The following is a 19,087-nucleotide window of genomic DNA, read 5'->3' as shown; positions in this document are numbered from 1 at the left end:
TGTGCACAACGGTAGGAAAGGCTCAGTAGCCCTCAGAGACCAGGAACAGACCGCATCGTTGGAGAGATGGAGCAGGACGGGACCGGGGCTTCTCTGCTCATCGAAATTCACAGAACTCTGCCCTTGGCTACTAGTGACGGCGTGTCAGCCATGCCTCCACAGAATCACGCACAAGGGGGGATGAGGAGACAGTGTGCCCCCGCACTCCTGCCTAGGAATCGAATGGGGAACCCTCTAGCAGGTACGTGGTAGAGCCTGGTATGCAGCTGGCGCTCACTAATGTGTATGTCCCTTTGCTGTGGTAGCACGGCCCAAAGCCTGCCTGCCATGGGATGACACAGTGCCCAGGGCGCCCTGTGTGTGGGACCTCCGGGCGGGCCCCATCCGCGGGGTGTGGGGGCGACCCACACGGAATGGGCTCGTTTCTGGCTACAGGGACGCTCTCCAGCCCAAGTGGCCACAGGCACGACGTGCTCTTGGCAGCTACAGGCCGGCCCTTTCTGCCGGCCCTACACCAGTCCCTCAGTGAGCCTCTGAACTAGTCCAAGACAGAGCCGGAGAGCAGCCATCTCATGTGGAAGGACACTGGTGACAGGTAACCCGGGGGTGAGTGTGGGGACATGGTCATGTTTTATCTTAACTTCTGAACACTGAGCAACATCCCCAGAAAGCGTGCACTAGAACCTGCAGAAATGGCTGACATGGAGTGGCGACGCAGCCCGGGGTCCTGTGGCGTGGCCCAGCCCCCAGGGGGCGCACCACGCTCAGGGTCAGGATGAGGGCTCGGTCACACAAGAGTTCTTCCCAGTTTCTCTCCTCCATCTTGGAAAGGGAAGCAGGCTCGTGGTGACGTGTGTGGGAAGCCTGGCGAGGGGCAGCTTACCTGGGGAGATGAAGAAGGTCCTCCACAGCTTCTTGTCCCTCGTCACATCCCGGATCTCCTTTGTCATGTTGACCATCCTGCCGGCCACGGGCGGGACCCGGCGGAAGTCCAGGATCCTGGCAGGAAAGGGACGGGGAGAGGGTCTCACCTCTGTGCCCCGGCCAGCTCTGGGCTGGTGAGGAATGAAAACCCCTTTCTCTGCGTTCCAAGGTGGGGTCCCCCATCCCCTGGACTCTGGGAACTGACCCTGGAGCCAGGCCCATGACTGCCCCTAGAGGGTGCACAGCTCTGGGCAGGCAGGGGGGCTGCTGAGAGGCTCATGACACGGCCATTCACCACCCCCTGCCCAGCTCCCCAGCAGTGAGAGGCGGTGTGGACCCTGAAAGGGCATTCACATGCGGCTTGGTAGGGCTATTCTAGGAGACGGGTGATGGGGGGTGGGGGATGCGGGTGCTAGACTCGTGTCCCTCGGTCTCACATGGCCCCAGGGCTGACATCCTGAAACACCCTGCCTTAAAACTCCCAGCACTCGTACTCCTCCCCCCCTCCCTGGTGGGCCATGCCCGCCCAGGTCACTGGCTGCTCTGGGTCCTCTCCCGCCCGGCACTGTCCTTGGTGTGGGGTACGCAGCATGACTCTCTGGGATAGGCCATCACAGGACAGACCCACCTCTGCGCTGCAGGGCAGTGGTTACCAGCACGGCCTGCCTCAGTTTCTACTCTGCACAACGGGGTAATGACAGGACCCTCCCGGCCGGGTGTTGGGGGGACACCCCCCCCCACGTACGGTGCTCAGACCCAGGGCGCAGGCGGGAGGGCTCACCTGTCCAGGTGGAAGGCAGCGATCTCCGCGTTGTGCCTCTCATAGTCCGAGAAATAAAAGAAGTCAGGGGGCGTCTCCTGCTCCCTCGTTTGCCTAGAGAAAACCGGACGAAACAAAAGGTTGATCACTGTCAAAACCCTCCAGCAGGCGGGTTCTGGTGGCTTGTGCCGCCAGCGAAAACAGGCTGTCATGCTTCCAAGAGTGCTGTGAGCCCGCTATCCAAGTCATCCTTGAAGACCAATCTGTATAAACACACAACTACGTAAGTCAGCCTAAAAAAGCAATAAACGTTGAAACCTCATCACTTCCCGCTTACTTTACGACACCCTACTGAGTGCTCTTGGGGCCGCTGACACCTGTCGCCTCTGCAGGTGCCAACAGCATAGAGGGAGGGGATGCGTGTCCCCCACACCAGCTTGAAATCAGCCAGCGAGGAAGTATCTGGACCCCGGGATGGGGATGGGCCAACTCTTCCGGCCAGGCTTTCCCTTAGGAAGGAGCAGGCTACTGAACACTGCGCAGCCCCTCACCCACCAGGTCTCCACTGCCAGCCAGATGCAGGCTCTCCAGGAAGGCAGAGGCTGAAGGCAGCCCCTGGCTCCCGAACCCAGGGAGCTGGGGCAGCCAGGAACCACCTCACACAGAATGAGGGGACTTTCCTGGGGCATGAGCTGGGGGCCAGGTTCAGGCTGCACAGAGGCTCCCTCAGCCCACTCTCAGCCATCCAGCAGTCCACCTGCCCAGACAGCACCCCCTGCGAGGGTGCGAGGGAGGCTCTCTTGGGGCCACTTCTGAGCCCTACAGGAGGTGATCCATTTTCCAAAGTTCCATCAGGGCCCCCGCTGGTTAGGACCGCAGTCAGCTCCCTCTGCCCCTTCCCCTTCCCCTGAGCTTGAGGGAGCACCACCTGCTGTCTCCTGCTCTCCCACACCCACTGCCTTTGCTCGACTGTTCTACCTTCCTGGAACCGTCTTCCCCTCGTGTCTCCCAGTGGATAAGTCAGCATTCCCAACTGTGTGTCTCACCTGCCCAGGGACTTGTAGCACAAAAGAAGTCCTCAGAGAGGTTGGAGTTTGGGTAACATGCATACTGGAGCACCTTCTGGGGCCTCAACAGTGCCCAGTAGCACTGTAAAGGCCTTGACAAGGCCTGCAGCTATATACTGACTACTGTAACCCATTTTGTTCGAACCACATTATCACACTGAACTTTCGAGAACTGCTGGTTGGCCCCATTTCCGGCTCCTGCTCAAAGGCAAACGCTTTCATACTACTTTTCCTGATGCCACAGCAAAGATGTCCAGGCTCATCCTGGACCCTCCTGGACTGGCAAGCAGACAGGAAGGCTCTGTCTAGAGCAACGCTGTGCTCCAGTCCACGATGGCCCACCACAAACCCAGAGCCCGGTCCCAGCCACTGCCCCACGCCTCTGTAGCACGTTGCGGGTGGGGGCGGTGAGCACAGCCGAGTATCCTCAGGCTGGCTCTGTGTGCAGCCCTGGCACGACCCACGACCTCCCTGCCTCCAGGTCTCCCCCTCAGGAGACAAATGAACTCTAGGAACCCCTTGAGTCTGACATCTGTGCCCCACAGTGAGCTGCAGACAGCCCCTCCCCCAGCATTAACACGTAGCCCTCTGCCCTGGCCACCGGACATGGCTCTCTGGAAGGGGGACTATCATTCTGTAAACACAGGTACTTAGCAGACACCCGAGCAGCAGGGACCCATGACGACAACAAGTGCTGGACCTCAGCAATCCGGGGATGTGCAAAATCGTGTCAGGGCAAACACGCTCCTGGCACAAAATCCAGGTGTGTTCTGTGCCCCCGCCTGCACTTGTGGGGGCAGTGTCCACAGGAGGCACTTTCTAGGCTGGGCCATGGATACAGCTCAGCCTCGAGCTGGTAAGGATTTACCAAATGCCAGGGATCCTCCCTGCTCTGCAAACACAGGATGGGGACAACCAAGGGCCAAGGGCCTCACATGGGACGCAGCCCACAAGATGGGGACTTGAATGATGCCCACTCAGGCCCTGCGGCTGGCCTTGCTGGGCAGCACAGACCTCCCCACCTTGTGGGCTCAGCTATCCTCGTGGACCTCCCCACCTTGCGGGTACTGTCCTGCGGGGCTGAGCCTGCTTCTTGATGCGGCCTCTGTCCCTGGCCCCTGCCCAGCACTGTCCAAGCACGTTCCGTGGGGATGGGCATGTTCTCCATCTCACCAGTCCACATGTGGCCACAAGGGACTCGAAAGGTGCCCAAGTGTGTGCTCCGTTCTGACTGAACACAAAGAGGCCAGCCTGGCTCTGGCCGCTGTCCCGGGCAGGCAGCTCGAGTGGATGAGGCCTCTCTAGTGCCTCTGTCCCTCTGTGTGTGTCTGTCATCACCTGAGTAGGACACTGGGCCCAGATCCTTCTCTGCTGGCCTGTCTCTCTGCTTCACCTCTCCAGGGCCATGCGCATGCACTTGACCCCGGGGGTCCCTGGCCTGATGTGGCTCTGCCTGCTCTGCAGGTTGGACATCCCTCCCTCCACCTTCTCAGTCAGAAGGCCACCTGTGGCCACCGCCTCCAGGAAGGCCCTCTGGAATAGTTCTGTCCTTTCAGAGGCCTCTCCCTACCTGTGCCTGTGTGGCCCCACAGGGCACCGCGCATCCACATCCCCTCTCCCCCAGCTGCCCCACAGAAGAGGTGTGTCCCCAGGCCCAGCTCTATACCCGAATGGGGGAGTGGGAACAGCTGCTTCTTGGGGCTCTGTAGGCAGAGGTCCACTGCCAGCCGTCAGTGTGGGGACACACACACTAGTAACTAGGGTCCTCAGGCCCAGTCGGGCACACACCGGTAGGGCCCCCAAAGCCTTGTCCTCGTAGGTGGGCCACCGAGACCCAGGGAGCGGCAAGCTTAGTGATGACGCTGAGGGTCACTGTGGGTGGGGCCTGCTGCAGACCACATGTGCACATGTGCACACACGTGCGGGCCCCCTCACCGGCGCAGGCTGTCAGAAGGGTCTCAGAGAGAACTAGGACCCTGTCCACTGCCTTTTCTCTGGCACAGCCAGCCTCCCATGAAGAAGCCTCTGGGGGCGGGAAGCAATCTTTTCATTTCCTTGTGGGGGAAGAGACCAGGCTCAAGCTGGAGGAACGGGACTGGCCCATCCCCCCGCCCCCTGCCCCGCTCCTGGCCTAGAGGCAGGCAGGCCTTTGGGGGCAGCCCCACTGCACACTCCGTGGCCGGACCTCGGCTCCTGAATGCTCAGTCCCACGGCCTCCTAGCCAGATCAGCCTGCCGAGGGCCGGTGCAGGAGGGAAGCAGAGGAAGCAGCCCCGAGAGGGCTGGGGTGGGGGAAGCAGGCAGCCCCAGGGTGCTGGCCAGGCTCACCCCAACACACGTCTCATCTCCCCATCTCCTTGGTGCCTACTCCCTACGCCGACTATTGCCACCAGACACCTCCTGGCCCCCTCCTCAGCTCTGCCCTCCTCTCTCCTCACCCCTGCCGCCTCCAGCATCAACAAACCTCTCCCAGACCCAGCACTCAGGACTTCTCCATCTCTGCACCTTTGCCTGTGCGGGGCTCTGCGCCTGGGCTTGCTTCCCCCATGCTCCCCAAGATCGGCCTCAGCCCCCACGGGCTTTCCCGGGCAGCCCGGCAAGGCTTCCCCGGCTGGGGCCTTCTGCGGAAGAACAGGGCACTGCTACCTTAGATTACGGTCTGCAGGGCCTGGGGCAGGAGGGCTGAGCCGCGTGCCTGCTTCAGAACAGGCGGACGATAAACAAAGGAACAGGTAGAGGAAGAACAGGGAATGGACACAAATCGGTCTGCGGCCCCGAGCTCTCCCACCCCCACGTCTTCAGTTTCTACCTTCATCACCACCACCAGCCCCACGTGCAGTGGCGTTAGCTGTGAGGCTAAAGAGGAAGCACTTCTATTTGCCAACTCTGGCTTTTGCTTCCTTTTTCCCTCACGCCAGCCCCCCACTCCGATCAGGTCACACACCTGGAAAGCAGGTGGCTCTGGGCCCTGCCGCTCCGGGAAGAGCCAAGCCCAGAGGCTCTGTGACCAGGTTCCAGAACAGTTTCTGGTGCCCTCACGTCTCCCACCTCAGGGCTTTCCAGCGACCTCTGCGTTCCAGCTGTTCACACCAGGAGCAGCTCTGTCTTCCGCCCCGAGGCCACACACAGGCCTCGGCTTGGCCGTCTTAGCTTCCCAATGCCCCTCCCCAGAACGACCCGGAAGGGTGGAGAAGTGGAGATGAAGTGCTCTTTGTCTGTGCGCTCAGGGCTCGTCTCCCCTCCTAGAGGCTCCGAGGTGCTCCCGGGGCCTCTGTGTTCTTTGGGCGTGTCTCCAGATGTGTGACACGCCTGTGAGTGGCTTTAAGGCTCCTTCAGGCTGTGAGCAACTTGGGCAGGGGCCCCGCTTAATCAGTGCTGGTAAGGATGGAGCAGGGAACTCAGGAGACACCTGAAGGGGAGGGTGGGCTCCAGTGTGGGCCTCCCGCTTGCTTGTTGCAAACACGGTGCCTGTGGGCCGGAGCAAAGGGCTAGGTCAGCCCCATGCAGACCCGGCTCCCCAAGGCCACCGGGGGTGCTGAGGGACTGTGCTCAGCCCCGACCCTCAGCTTCCCCAGCCTGGGAGGGGGTTCTATGCTCTGGGCGTGGCCAGCGGACCCCGCTCCTGTCCTCAGAGTGGTCAGGACTCCCACACACGGGGGAGCTTGAAGTAGGAACAATGGCCAGAAGAGACCCAGGACGGGCAGGTGGGGTGCTCAGGGAGGACGAGGCTGGCTCCCTGCTGGTCTTCCTGCTGAGTGTCCATGCCCAGATCAACAAGGGGAGTGGAAATCTGCCAGCTCTGCACCCCCGGCGACAGAAGGAGGCGCGCAGGATCCACCCAGCTGGTTGCCACCTGCATGTTCGGGTGCTGAGACATGGGCCATCAGCAGGACTCCTGCAGGGAGCCCCGACCAGCCAGAGAGGAGAACTCGGGGGATCTGAGAGCTGGGGGCATGGGGCAGGGGGCACGGGGACTCTTCTCTGGCCCGGGCCACGGAGCAGGGGACAGCATGGGGGCATCTGTGTGGAGTGGGGACCAGGAGGAGATGGGACATGGTGCCCTCGGTGGCGAGGTCCGCCCGCTTCCTGCCACATCCCGGGCGGTGCTGGAGAGCTGAAGGGGCTGCGGCCGACTGGCCTTTTAGGGAAAACCCTTTGGAAAAGTACTGAGCTCGCTGCACGGGCGGGAGACTGCACTCAGCTGAACCCAGTTACCCGGCAGCCTCTCCTTCCTCCAGGTGTCGTGGAGGAAGCCAGCCTCGGTGCAGGGCAGATGAAGGGCGTGGCCTGCCTGGGGCACCGGGCTTCTTCCTGGAGTGTGGGGCATGGAAATGTGGAAAGAAGATGCTATCAGACACCCCGGGGTTGGCTAGGCACCCAGAGCATGTGCCTGCCCTGGCGAGGGGTGGGGAGACCGGGCTGAGGACGAGCGTTTCCTAGAACACTGGGTACCTGGGAGCACAGAGCCAGCAAGTCGCCGTCCTTTCCTGCGGACTGAGAGGGCTGGGGGGCGGGCGGCAGCCTCTCCAACGGGCCCAGGGGCAGGAGAAGCCTCCCAGTCTGGTCACCCTCCTGGGGGTCACTGCCCCCATACACAGAGCAGTCAGAACCTGGGAGCCACCCACCACCCCGACAGCTGCTGAGGTCAGAGTGAGCCCCCCACCCTGCCCCGCCCCAGCCCTGGACAGGCCTGAGCAGCGGGGAAATGGAAAAGTGTACACTCACTTTCCTCGGAAAACAGTGGCTAAGGAATCAGGCACAAACCACAGCCAAGCGCACGGTTTCAGGGAAAAGCCTTGGCAGCAGTGATGGAGGGTCAGGGTGGAAAGACGGGCAGAGCCTGGTGAATTCCGGAGGCCTGGATCCCGGGAAGGTCTCAGTCCTGCTCTCTAGGAAGTTCCTAAAACCTCACACCTCCACCCAGGCAGACAAGCGTACTGGGTCGCACAGGCCACGAGAAAGCAGGCAGTGGAGGCAGCCCCCAGGGGTACTCAGAGCATCCTATGCCAGGCCTGCTAAACCTGTCAAGGAGCTGCTCAGGGCCAGTTTTGGGGGCCTCCCAGACTTCCACATTCCTTCTCTCCCCGTCTCCAGAGCTGACCACACCCAAACTCCGTCCCTTTGCTGGGAAGGAAGCACCATAAAGCTGATCATGCATTTTTATACTTAAGTGAGAATGACTGCTATGTTGGACTCTCCCAGGAAATCTCTGGTCTGAATTTCCTTAAAGGGCAGAAGGAATTTTGCAGATGGAATTATGTCTGGGATCTAGAGATGAGGAGACGATCCTGTACTGTTTGGGGTGGAGGGTGGGTAATGTCATCTGGAGGGTTCTTATAAGAAGGAAGCAGAGGGAGGTCTCATGGCTGAAGAGGCCACAGCGGTGGCTTCGAAGAGAGGCTCTGGGAGACACGCTGTTTCCTCCCCTCCTCCAGCTTCAAGAGGCTGCCTAAGGCCTTCCTTTGCAATGAAACACATGATCTCCCGGAGCCTCCAGAAGGAACACAGCTGGCAGATCCCGTTGAGATTTCTGACCTCCGAGCCTGTGGGAGGACAGTTCAGGTGGCTTCACACCCCTGCATTTGCAGTAACCTGCCGCAGAAGCACAGGGAACTGATACGGAGCCGTTGGCAGCCCTGAAGCAGCAGGAAGGACATGGGATTTAGCAATCTTGGAACAGTTATGAAATCCGGTCCGTTTCCTCAGATTTGGTCATGCCATCCCCGCGATATTTCTGAGACTTTGAGGAACTGACGCAGAACATTTGGGGAGAAGGTGCCTCTCTTTTCCCAGAAGCCAAAGAGAGGTGGAATCCAGTAAGTAGCAGGCGAGTCCCCCCCCCACCCCCCCCCACCCCAGGCTCCCATCCCTGTCCCCATTTTAATGACAAGGAAGTCTGAGGTCAGCCAAGGGGAAAAGGCAGGTGCAGAATCACACAGGTAGAAATGGCCAGTGCTGGGTTCTTTCTTAAGGGATTCCCCCTCCCAAGGTCAGACACGGCTCCAGCTCTGGGTACTGGGACGGCCCCAGGGACTCGGAGCCAGTCAGGTGCCCAGCTTCTTGGGGACTTGGGGAGGCTGTGTGCAGGCTTGGAGGTCTGGCTGCAGGAACAGTCCCCCGGGCCCCAGAAAGGTCCTGGCTCCCAACAGCTGTGACTTCTACGCTCAAGTTCGTCCTCAACACAGCAGAACCCCTCCCTTCCTCCTTTACAAGCAGGCTCCCCACCCCCGCCCAGTTCCCCCGTCACTATTAACATCTCAGTGTTCTTTAAGTTGTGGGAAAACAGAAAGCTTGGGCTTGGTTAAAAATAGAGGAAATTGGCAGCTTTTTACCGAAGCCTGCGGGGGAGGCAAAGCCAACCGTATCCAGCTCCTACTATGATCTAAGCTGTGTGTGCGGAGTCACTCCCTCCACCTTCATGACAGCCTGCGAAGTGTCCCCGTCCCCCCCAGATCCCAGCCAGTCAGAGAGGTCTCAGCCTGCAAGCGGGAGGCCTGGTTCAGGCTGTGCACTCGGGTCCACGGGCCTGAATCAGCCCCATGGCGCCCCAGAAAGGCTCTGATGTGGGAGGCTGCATGGAGTGTGGGCTGGGCCCCATTCTCTCCACTGACGCCTGAGAACAGCTGGTGGAGAGGGGTCGGCAAGCCCTGCGTGCCCTCTCCAGGCTGGCCGGAAGCAGGTGCGCCCCCAGCCCCCTTGGAGCAGCGTGGCAGGGGAGGCAGCTCAGGGGAGATGCCTTGGGGAGCAGCAAGGACCCGTGGTCCTTCCCCCTTGCTGCTGCCGCTGCCACTACCACACCTCTGGGCTGACGGAGAGGGAAGGAGGCGTGCAGTCCTGGGAGGGGTGGGGGGGTGCTGAACGCTGGCCCAGTCAGTGGGTGCCACACGGCAAGCACGGGGACTGAGACCAGGCAAACGCAGAGCCAGAACAGAAGCGACAGCCAACTGCCAGGTCGGACTCTGGGGAAGGGGCCCCTGGGGGAATGCTCGGGGCACAGACAGCTGTCACACAGCTGTTTCAGGCATCTTAGGCAGAGCTAGGGGCCCCCTGAGTTCCCTGCAGATGGGAAACTGAGGCCCAGACAGAGGAGGGCCACACCTAAACTTTATGTGTATCAGGGAACAGCACTGCCCGCCAAACCCTGCAGGACAGAAGCAGAGAGAAGGGAACGCTTGGGAGGAGCTCCCAGGAAGCCCATCTGCAGGTGTCCGGGCAAGCACTCTCAGCGGGAAACACGTGTGTCCATGCTGGCACACACGGCAGGCAGCCACGGCTCCCTTGTGCCAGGCCCCCTGCTCACCAGGGCTCCCCACCAACACCCTCCCCAGATGAGGACCTAGTGTGGCTGCTTGGGTGATCCCCAACCCCCCGGACCTCCTGCCTAAGGGGATCCCATCCAGGGCACGTCCACAAGCACGACCCACCAGTGTCTCCTCCCTGATCACCAGGAACAACGTGGCTCACGTCTCTCCTGCTCGCCCTGAGGGCACCCCATGGCACCCCAACGCACCTAGGATCACGATTTCCCCCCCACCTGCTGCCACCCAAGTCCCACTTCTACCATCTGTCCACTGTGATGAGAGTCGGCAGAACTTGAGGGAACCTGTTTTGGTGCCCCAGGCCCTTTGCATCTAACTGTTATCCCTGGAATGCTCTGACCATTGACTATCTACTCTAAAGGACAGACTTGGCCCCACTCACAGGCTGAGGCAGGAGCTGGCCGGCTGCGGGTGTTGGGACAAATCCCTGCTCCCCTCTTACAAGGACACACAAGGCTGCATTCAGGCTAACCCAGGTTCCTGGGACCAGGGTCCGATATCCTGGGGGCCCTGGTTCCCATTTCCAGAGATAACCTCGGGAAGGCAAAGCACCAGACAAGGTGAACGCTTTCCCTTTTCCTCCTGAACACAGCAGATCCCTGACTCACCAAATGAAGGCACAGAAGCAAAAATTAGCCTTTCCATCCTGGGTAATTTTCCCATCACTCACACAGCAGAAAACAACTACCTTGCCATCAAGGAGATATATTAAGCTGTTTAATATCAGGTTTTCGGCTGGCAGATGTTCTAGAAGGGGAGAGAGAGAGGCCTGTCCCTGGCAGCTACTTTAGCATGACCTTTCAGCCGTAAGGCCCACTGAGTATTTCCTGCTAATTCTGGCCCCGTGTGGGTGTGGGGGGGTCTGTCTCTTTAGTAAAACACGCTCATCGTATTCAGATCCTCTGGCATACGTTCATCCACCCAGACTCTCTGGATCTGACCCATGTTGCTGGAGCTGCAGCAGCCTCTGTGGGGCTCTGTGGCAGCAAAGGAGGCATGGCCACTCCCCCCATCAGTGCTCACCACACCCGTGGCACATGCACACCAGAGAAACTTTGAGAGTGAGGGCCACAGAAAGGCCTAGAAGAGTGGGGAGGCCCTGGTAGAGTCGTCATGGGGCTGGGAGACCCTGTGTAACACACTCACATGCCCTCAGCCCTGGAAAGCACACCTGTTCCACAAGAATCTGGAGGTGTGACGCTTACAACAAGAACCAAGGCCAGTCGTGAAGACACGGGGTGCACTGGCCTCTGCGGGGCCTGTTGGAAACTGCTGCCGCTGCCCGTGAACACTGCCCCTGCTGCTCTCTCAGCAGCGTTACCAGTACTGCTGGTAATGGTAGCCCACACAGGTCATCCCACGGGGGGGATGTGAGCATCGAGCAACCCGGAAGCAGCCCTCCTGCCTCAGCCTCCCTGTGAGAGGCCGCAGCCTCCCAACGGTCTCCCCTCAACAGTGGGGCCAAAACCACGAAGAAGCCCAAGGAAGCTGGAAAGTTCTATGAAGAGCCCATGCCCGTCCCAGGCCTTGTTTCCTTCCAGAATATTCCACAAGGAACCCACACCCAGCCCTAGGTTGCATACCCTCCAGTTGTGTGGACCCCGCCCCAATCATCTCTCCTGAGGAGAGCTGGTTGACCACACTCCTACATCCAGCTGTCTTCCTGCGACCACCAAGCCCATCGCAGCTCCTTTTTCTCTACTAATTCTCCTGGAGGAGATGGGAACCTCCCTTTCTGCATGGACAAGGGGAAGGAGGTGCCTGTGCTCACGGACCCCTGATAGTAGCAGGGGTGGCTTCACCACACCCTGGCGTTGGGCATCTGCCTCAGATTCCCACAGTCCTGGGCTTCCAACCTGTCCTGCTGTCCTTCCTCTTGCCTGTGTGAATAATGTTCTCACCCCACCTGCTCCAGACTCCAGGCAGCCCCAATCCCAGACAGGATCCTCAGGGAAGACCCTGGCAGGACGTTGGTCCCAAGGAAAGAGAGCAAGAGTCCCAGAAACACCCTGGACCCAAGATCATACCTTCGGTCACAAGTTACCAACTAGCAGTTCTATTCTGTGTGGCCTCCAAGGCATTTGGGATGCTTCTCAATTAGTTACCACCATTTTTGAAATTTGAAAGTTAAGCAGAAAAAGAGAGCCATTATTATAAAAAGAGAGCTTATCCTGAAAATTGCATATTAGGACAGATGGTCAAGATCTGGTGAACACAGGCAGCTGCCCCTTCCGGTGGAGTCCGTGCCTGGCAGATTGCTGGCCCCCTCCCCCCCCGCCAGCAGGCTCACACAACTTGCATGGTCCTTGTGGGCACTTGAGGGTGCAACCCACACTTTAAATGCAATGAACTCCCTCTAGCCAGCACACAAATGGCTTTGTTGGCCCTCCCAGGAGATGGTGGAGCAACCTGGGCCCCAATGGGATACCCGAGCCCTAGCATCATCAGGATGGTCATCAAGAACGTGGATGCTGGGCGCCTGGGTGACTCAGTGGGTTAAGCCTCTGCCTTCGGCTCAGGTCATCATCTCAGGGTCCTGGGATCGAGCCCCACATCAAGCTCTCTGCTCAGTAGGGAGCCTGCTTCTCTCTCTCTCTCTCTGTCTACTTGTAACCTCTCTGTCAAATAAATAAATAAAATCTTTAAAAAAAAAAAAAAAGAAGAAGAACAAGAAGAACATGGATGTTCCTCGTGAATTTTCTTGAGGTAGCCTGGCTTTCAAATACTCCTCCACCAGGAACAGATTTTCATGTGCCACTGAAGGCCTTAATTATTTTGGTAGCATGGTCTCTACTTTATGCAACAGGAAACTACAGTCGGTGGGGGGGCGGTGGTCAATCCAGCTCCTGCGAGTTTTATAAATAAAGCTTTACTGACAGCCATTGTTTGGCTGCTTCTGGGCTCGGAGAGCAGACCCAAGGAGCTGAGACACAGACCATATGGCCTACAAGACTTAAAATACCTATCGGCGGGCCTTTTATAGAAAAAGTCGCCTGATCCCTGAGCCATGCAGGAGAGGCCAAAGTCACCTTCTTTAGGAGCATTCTTTGGTGTCTGTATTTCGGTTCCTTGTTTACAACACTAAAGCTCACCGGGGTAGGAATGATCTGATGAGGGTTGGGAGAGGGAGGACTGGGGACACCAGGGAGAGGAGGGGCTGGGGGGCCGGACCCCTGGGTTGCTCACTTGCCTCGATGGGGAGAAAGCCCAGAGCAGTCCCCCACAGTTCAGCCCACAACACCTCTGGGAGGAAACGCTGCATTTTCCGCCAGAAACCTGGTGCTGCTCCCTCCAGCACAGACCCGTCTTGGCACCAGGCACCCCCGTCCCAACTGGTCCCCAGCACTTACTTCATGGGTTTGAACAGCGCCTGCCCATAATTCTGGAATGTCATGATGAGTTTGAGCTGCGTGCCCCCCGACTTCATGGCTGCAAGGGAGAGGGAAAGAGACACGGGGTCACTTGCTGCGTGCAGACTCCCCCCTCTGTGGGCAAGTGAGACCAGCTCCCACCCTGGTCCCACAGCTCCACCTGGACCTCTGGGTGTGGCTGAGGGCCCCCATACTGCCTGGAAAGTTTGGGGTTTCCTGCAATAATGCGGATACACACTCCCACCTGACATCAGATGCTGGGGCAGAATCTCTCAGACGGTCTGAGCCACGGCCAGAGGGCAGCTTCTGGGAAGGCTGGCCACGTACATGCGCCCACCGGCAACACCTCCCCTGCCCAGACACCTGCATGACCTACTCACCCACCTGCCCCACCCCACACCACTGCTTGCCCAGTCTGAGTTTCTGGGGTTCTACAGGAAGCCTGAGTGGGGTTAGTCTGAGGAGACCGAAGGCCCCACTCATCACAGGGGGCTCCACATGGATGCAATGGGGGATGGAGGACTCCAAAAGCATCATGGTGGCTTCTCACCTGCCACGCCAGCTCAGAGGCTAAAGAATTCCTGAAAATGTCTGCTCTTCCCCCCAGACTGTGGCTCTCCTTTATGCTGATGGAGCTGAAGGAAGGAGCACACTCAAGGGTTTCCATGAACCGTGGGGTGAGAGGTTGGGCCTGGACTGTGGCCCCCTCAGGAGCCGAGCTGGCTCGCCTGCCGCACCTCCACATGGTGAGGGCTCCATGCCAGGCACCAGCTGTGCCACTGTTGCCAGAGGAACAAGGGACAGGCAAGGTATCCCCACCAGAGTCTGCGCCCGTGTGGCAGGACAGACTGTAAAGTGTAAACATGGAGATGACCTCAGGCTTCTGTGTAAGAGGGCAGCAGGCTTGAGGGGCCCTCGGAAAGGCCTCTCTGGGGAGGTGACACTTACGCCGCTCTCAGCGAGGACAGAGGCTGGCCCGAACACACAAGATTTGAAGAAGGAGGGAGCCAGGCACATTCACAGCCTGAAGGAAGGTCCTGAGGTCCACCCGGCCCAGTGGGTAGGAAGGAAGTGGGTCCTTTCCACAGGGAGGGAGTGGTCGGCGCTGGGCAGCAGAACGGCCAGGAACCAGGCCCATGCCGTCCCCTACCACAGAGGGGGCTGGCTGCGAGGATGGAAGGTGGAAGCCGGGGGAAGGAGGCTAAGGCAGCCAGAGTGGACACCGGTGGCTTGGATGCCAGAGATGGGGGAAATGGAAAAACTAAAGAAATACCAGGGGGTCCAAGGAACCATGTGGGGGTAGGTGTGGGGTGTGGAGGGAAGAGAGGAACCTAGGTGGACTCCAGCCAGAGCAGTGACGGATGGGGAGGAACGTGCATGGAAGTGAAGATTGAGGCCAGGTGAGTAGCGATGAATGAGGGGCGCCATGCTGCGGGAGCCACATGGGGGTGGGTGCCTGCTCGGTGCCTGCTCGGCCCCCTTCATGGCGCCGTGGTGAATGTCAAGACATGTAAGGATAATGCATGACTTAATCTGTCAGTTCCACAGGTCGACCATACGCAGCTAGAGCAAGCGGAGTTGGGGTAGGGGGACCATCACATTTGCCTCGAGCGGCTGCTACCGCCAGCAAGCAGGTAATGCTCGTGAAGCATCTAGAATGGGGCATGGGGCAGGGCCCATGGCCTGTTCAAGACTGTCATGGGACTGCAAAGGAGGACCAGGCGTCCTGAGCTCCCTGAGCATCTTGGGTGGCTCTTGTGGCCTCTGGGAGGGCCAAGGCCCAGCCCCACTCCTGGGCTCCCGACCCAGCCACTTGCTTATTCCTTCCTCTGCAATGTCTGTGGCAGGGACAGCCTGGCTGCCTCGGACGCGCCCTGGTCTCGGGGTCCAGCAGGTGGAGCTGAGGGCACCGGTGCCCTAGACCAGTATGTGACTTGGGCCTGTGGGAGGCTCTTGCAGCCTCAGAAAACAACCCCCACCCCCCAGAACACTGGAAATAAGGTAAAAAGGCACAGCCCTTGGGAGGGGGGGATCCCACGGAGAAGTACAATGCACGGGGAATCCCACGGAGGGAATGCTAAGTAGTCCTCATAACGGTACCAGAGACTCTCGAAAGATGTGGCAAACTGCTCCTTATCTTATCATTAAGCAGAGCAGCTTAGGAAGCGTGTGTGCTGTGTGAGCTGCCTTTTCTGGAAGGTGTGTATGCAAGCACGTGAGAAAATCTGGATGCCCAATTAAGAAGCCCCAGCCCCAGCCCAGTGCTCACCCCCCACGGGCAGAACCACAGAGGGTTCTAATTTCCTTTTTTCCTTTATCTGTGCTTTCTAAATTTCAACAATGAACATTTATTACGTTTTTTAATAAGATGAAAACAGAAGTGATCATTAAGAAAATTAGTGGCCTGATTAAGCCCCATTCGATGTCCCCATTTCCATGTAATAACTGGGGTCACACATGTGCTGTCGGGGACAGCACATCAGCTCTCTCCAGGGCCTGCAATCCTGGTTTTCTTGAATAATAAATTATTATGCAAATCTGGTCGGTTGAGTCATTCTTGTTCTGGAAGCAGATCTGAGTGCCCTGCTGACCTGTCTTTTCTGCTGCATTACCAGTTCCTCTCCACGGACCAAGCAAGTAACTAGAAATTAATGGGCCTTAGCATCTGCAAAGGCCAGGCTTTTGCTAGTGGCCCTGGACACCACCTTTCTCTTGTCTGGGGACATGTGCCTTCCCACTCGGGGCCACTATTCACTCTGCCAAGCTGGGGTTGACAACTTGGAGACACCTGGAAATCAGGTACGGACAAAGCCCACATGCAAATGGCCAGCAGTCATGGCAAAGGCCAAGTGTTCCTCTGGGATGGGTGGGAGGCAGATGCCCCCACAGGTCTGTGCTTGGGGTGAATGTCCTGGCTCTGCTGTCACCAATGGGCCTGGGGAGAGGGTCAGGGCCATGGGCCCCGGTGGCAGAGCCTGGACCCTAACCAGCCCTTGAGAAGGAGGGTGTGAGTTTGGGGTTTCTTCCTGAAGTCAGACTTGAGAAATCTGGCCTGCACCCATGTCGGAGAGAGGCCGTGGAAGCGGAGGCCAACTTCTGGGAGAAGCCAGGTGTGCGGCAGGGGTCCCGTGTGAGAGCTGGTGGATGTTCCCTCACCAGGTTGGGTCTCCATGTTTCTCAGGGGACAGAGGCCTGTTGAAACATGGCTAACCTCCGCCCTGGGGGGCACCTGACTGAGCAGTGAGCCCACTGTGGGCTCATGCACGCGCTAAGGCCTCCAGTGGCCACGTCCCCAGAAGACACTCACCCCAAACAAGCCCCATCAGCCAACTTCTCTCCATCTCCACGGCCCCACCCAAATCTGGGCCTCACTGTCCTCAAATCACCAGCACCCACGAGGGGCACCTAACTGGGGGTCTGGTTCCCTCAAGCCCCATGGAGGGCACCTGTCATATACGCTCTCCCCTCCCCTGCTTGCCTCCTGCAGGCACATCCCACCATCCAGACCACGGATGTCAGCTCTGTCTTTCCTGCTGTCCCTCCAGAGCCATATCTGCCAGCTACGCGTTCATATATGGTATCAATTAGCACGGACTACCGATCATTAATGACATGCACCAGTAGTTATACACGCTCACACACACTAACAGAACTAATATGCTAATGTTTGCATATTTGTATGCCATGAGCACTAAGACATCTGGACACCGGGGAGTTTGCTGTCTTTCCCCAGAACACAGCTCCCCTCAGAAGACCCAGAATGGGAACTGCATTTCTTAGGGTCCTCCTAGGAAGGGTCGAGTAAACCAAGCACCAAGAGCAGCCCCAGGAGAAGAGAGACAGACCCAAAAGGAAAAGGGGTGCTATCCCGGCCGGGGAACTTGATGGCACCACACCATGGAGGCGTGAGCGCTGGGAGACACGGGACGCTGGGCTCTGTCCTTAGATCATCCCGCGTTGCACACCTCGGTGCTGGAAGAGACAAGTCACTTGAATCACTCAGCAACTGGTTTCCCGTGGAAGCCAGGATCAGCATCGCCAGGCTCCCCATTTCTAACAGGAACCCCCAACCCATGTTTTGGTGAGCCACCTCTTTTAAAGGAAAGAAATCTGCTTAAGAGACTGGTGGCCCATGCAAACACGCCCACGTGTAAGGCACTGCCAGGCCACCCGTGGGGGCTTCTGTCACCTCCTCTGAGAAGTGTGAGCCATGCCTGTCCTCAGGGATCATGGCCAGGCAAGTGGTCTGAATTTTTTCCCAGCCCTGCCTTGTCTCAAGGCCCAGGATGGCTCAGATCTGGGGGATGTGATGCCAGGAGCCCTTAGGTCAGCCGTGGTCTTCCTTGCCCACCCCAGACGCCTCCCCCCGATCACAGTGTTCTAGAGCCCTGGGTACCATGCAGAGCCCCTTCTCCTGCCCCTGGGCCTTGAGAGACATGGGCCCTCAGAGAGCAGCACAGTGTGTGTCTATCTGTCCATCATCGGGAGACACCCCGGGGCTGGCCTTGAGGGGGTTGCTACGAGCCAGGGACTGGAGGAGACTCTGAGGGCTGGGATCCTCCTGCTTGGCCTGCTGTGAGACCTTGTCAGGCCTCCACCAGACGTCAGTCCCTCACATGCACGCCCAGGATGCTGGAGCAGTAACTGCACTGCCCCCCCCCGCCCCTCTCAAGACTGCTGTGTGGCCGCTCACTTTTATCATGATAATTAAACTGACTTAAGGGAGGAAAGAGGGCACTGCCCCAGCAGGCATCCGGCACCCTCCCTGGAGCTAGAAGGAACACCATGGGAACACACCCAGCAGAGCCCAGCTGTTGTCTGCTGGAGATGGAGAAAGCAGGTGCCCAGGGCCCTTGACTGGGCTTTTGTTCTTGATCTTGGACTAGACGGTTGCAGGGAAAACTGAGGAGGCGCCCAGCTATTTGTCACCTTCCGCCTGCCTTGCCTGCCTTGCCTGCAGTCTTCCCTCCCGTCGGTCTGGGGTGGTCTGTGTCCTTCCTCCCAGAGGACCTAGTGCCTCCGGCAAACTGAGCATTTTCAGTTGTCGCCCCCGCCCCTCCATGCGGGAGTGCCAGGACCTGGAGACTGGGACCCACTGCCACCACCCAGGGTGGGAGGGGGACTGTGAGCTCTCTGGGGCTGGAACTGCCCTCCTGAGGAGCCGGCCTCTAACCAGTTAGGGCGGCACCCAGGCCCTCAGGCAGCTGCCCGCCCTGGGCTGCCCCAGCCGCAGTCTCTGTCCCCGGGAGCTCGTGACCGTCAGTCCTGGATGCTAGCTAGATGGGTGAGCGCCCAGGACTCGGGTCCTGGGGACCACAGCTCCTTTGTTCAGGCCCTGCCACAGCTGTGTCCCAACCCGGGGGGAACAACGGTGGCATCTCTTAGCCAGAGGCCGTCTGAGTCCTCTCCGAGTCGGTGTGACTTCTTTTCCCTTTCCAGCAATCCCTGCTACAAAGCAGTTAATTGTGTCATTTATCCTTTGCACCCGTAATTGTGCACGAGAGCTACTTAATGATGCCCGGCCGGAGCCGAAGGCGCCGCGTGCCTGATCTCAGGCTGAACAGAGGTAGATAACGTCCCGAGCCTGTTTAAAGGCAGTGAACGGCCATTACAGAGCAGCCAGGAGCCCGGCTATAAATAAACCTGC

General features: G+C 58.9%; 1 protein-coding gene across 1 annotated transcript in view; it reads right to left on the bottom strand.

The window, feature by feature from the left end:
- The window catches only part of FAM20C (FAM20C golgi associated secretory pathway kinase), a 36,875-nt gene that overhangs the window by 12,674 nt on the left and 5,114 nt on the right, over positions 1-19,087 (bottom strand). Inside the window, exons 3-5 of the mRNA XM_059154600.1 lie at positions 13,420-13,498; positions 1,706-1,798; positions 884-999 (exon numbers count right to left, since the gene is read on the bottom strand). Of these exons, the coding sequence (XP_059010583.1) occupies positions 884-999; positions 1,706-1,798; positions 13,420-13,498 (288 nt within the window). The remainder of the gene's footprint in view (positions 1-883; positions 1,000-1,705; positions 1,799-13,419; positions 13,499-19,087) is intronic.

Source organism: Mustela lutreola, chromosome 17, assembly GCF_030435805.1.
Source record: "Mustela lutreola isolate mMusLut2 chromosome 17, mMusLut2.pri, whole genome shotgun sequence".
Lineage (NCBI taxonomy): Eukaryota > Metazoa > Chordata > Mammalia > Carnivora > Mustelidae > Mustela > Mustela lutreola.
Note: the sequence above shows the minus strand (reverse complement) of the source record. Positions and strands in the feature narration are given on the sequence as shown.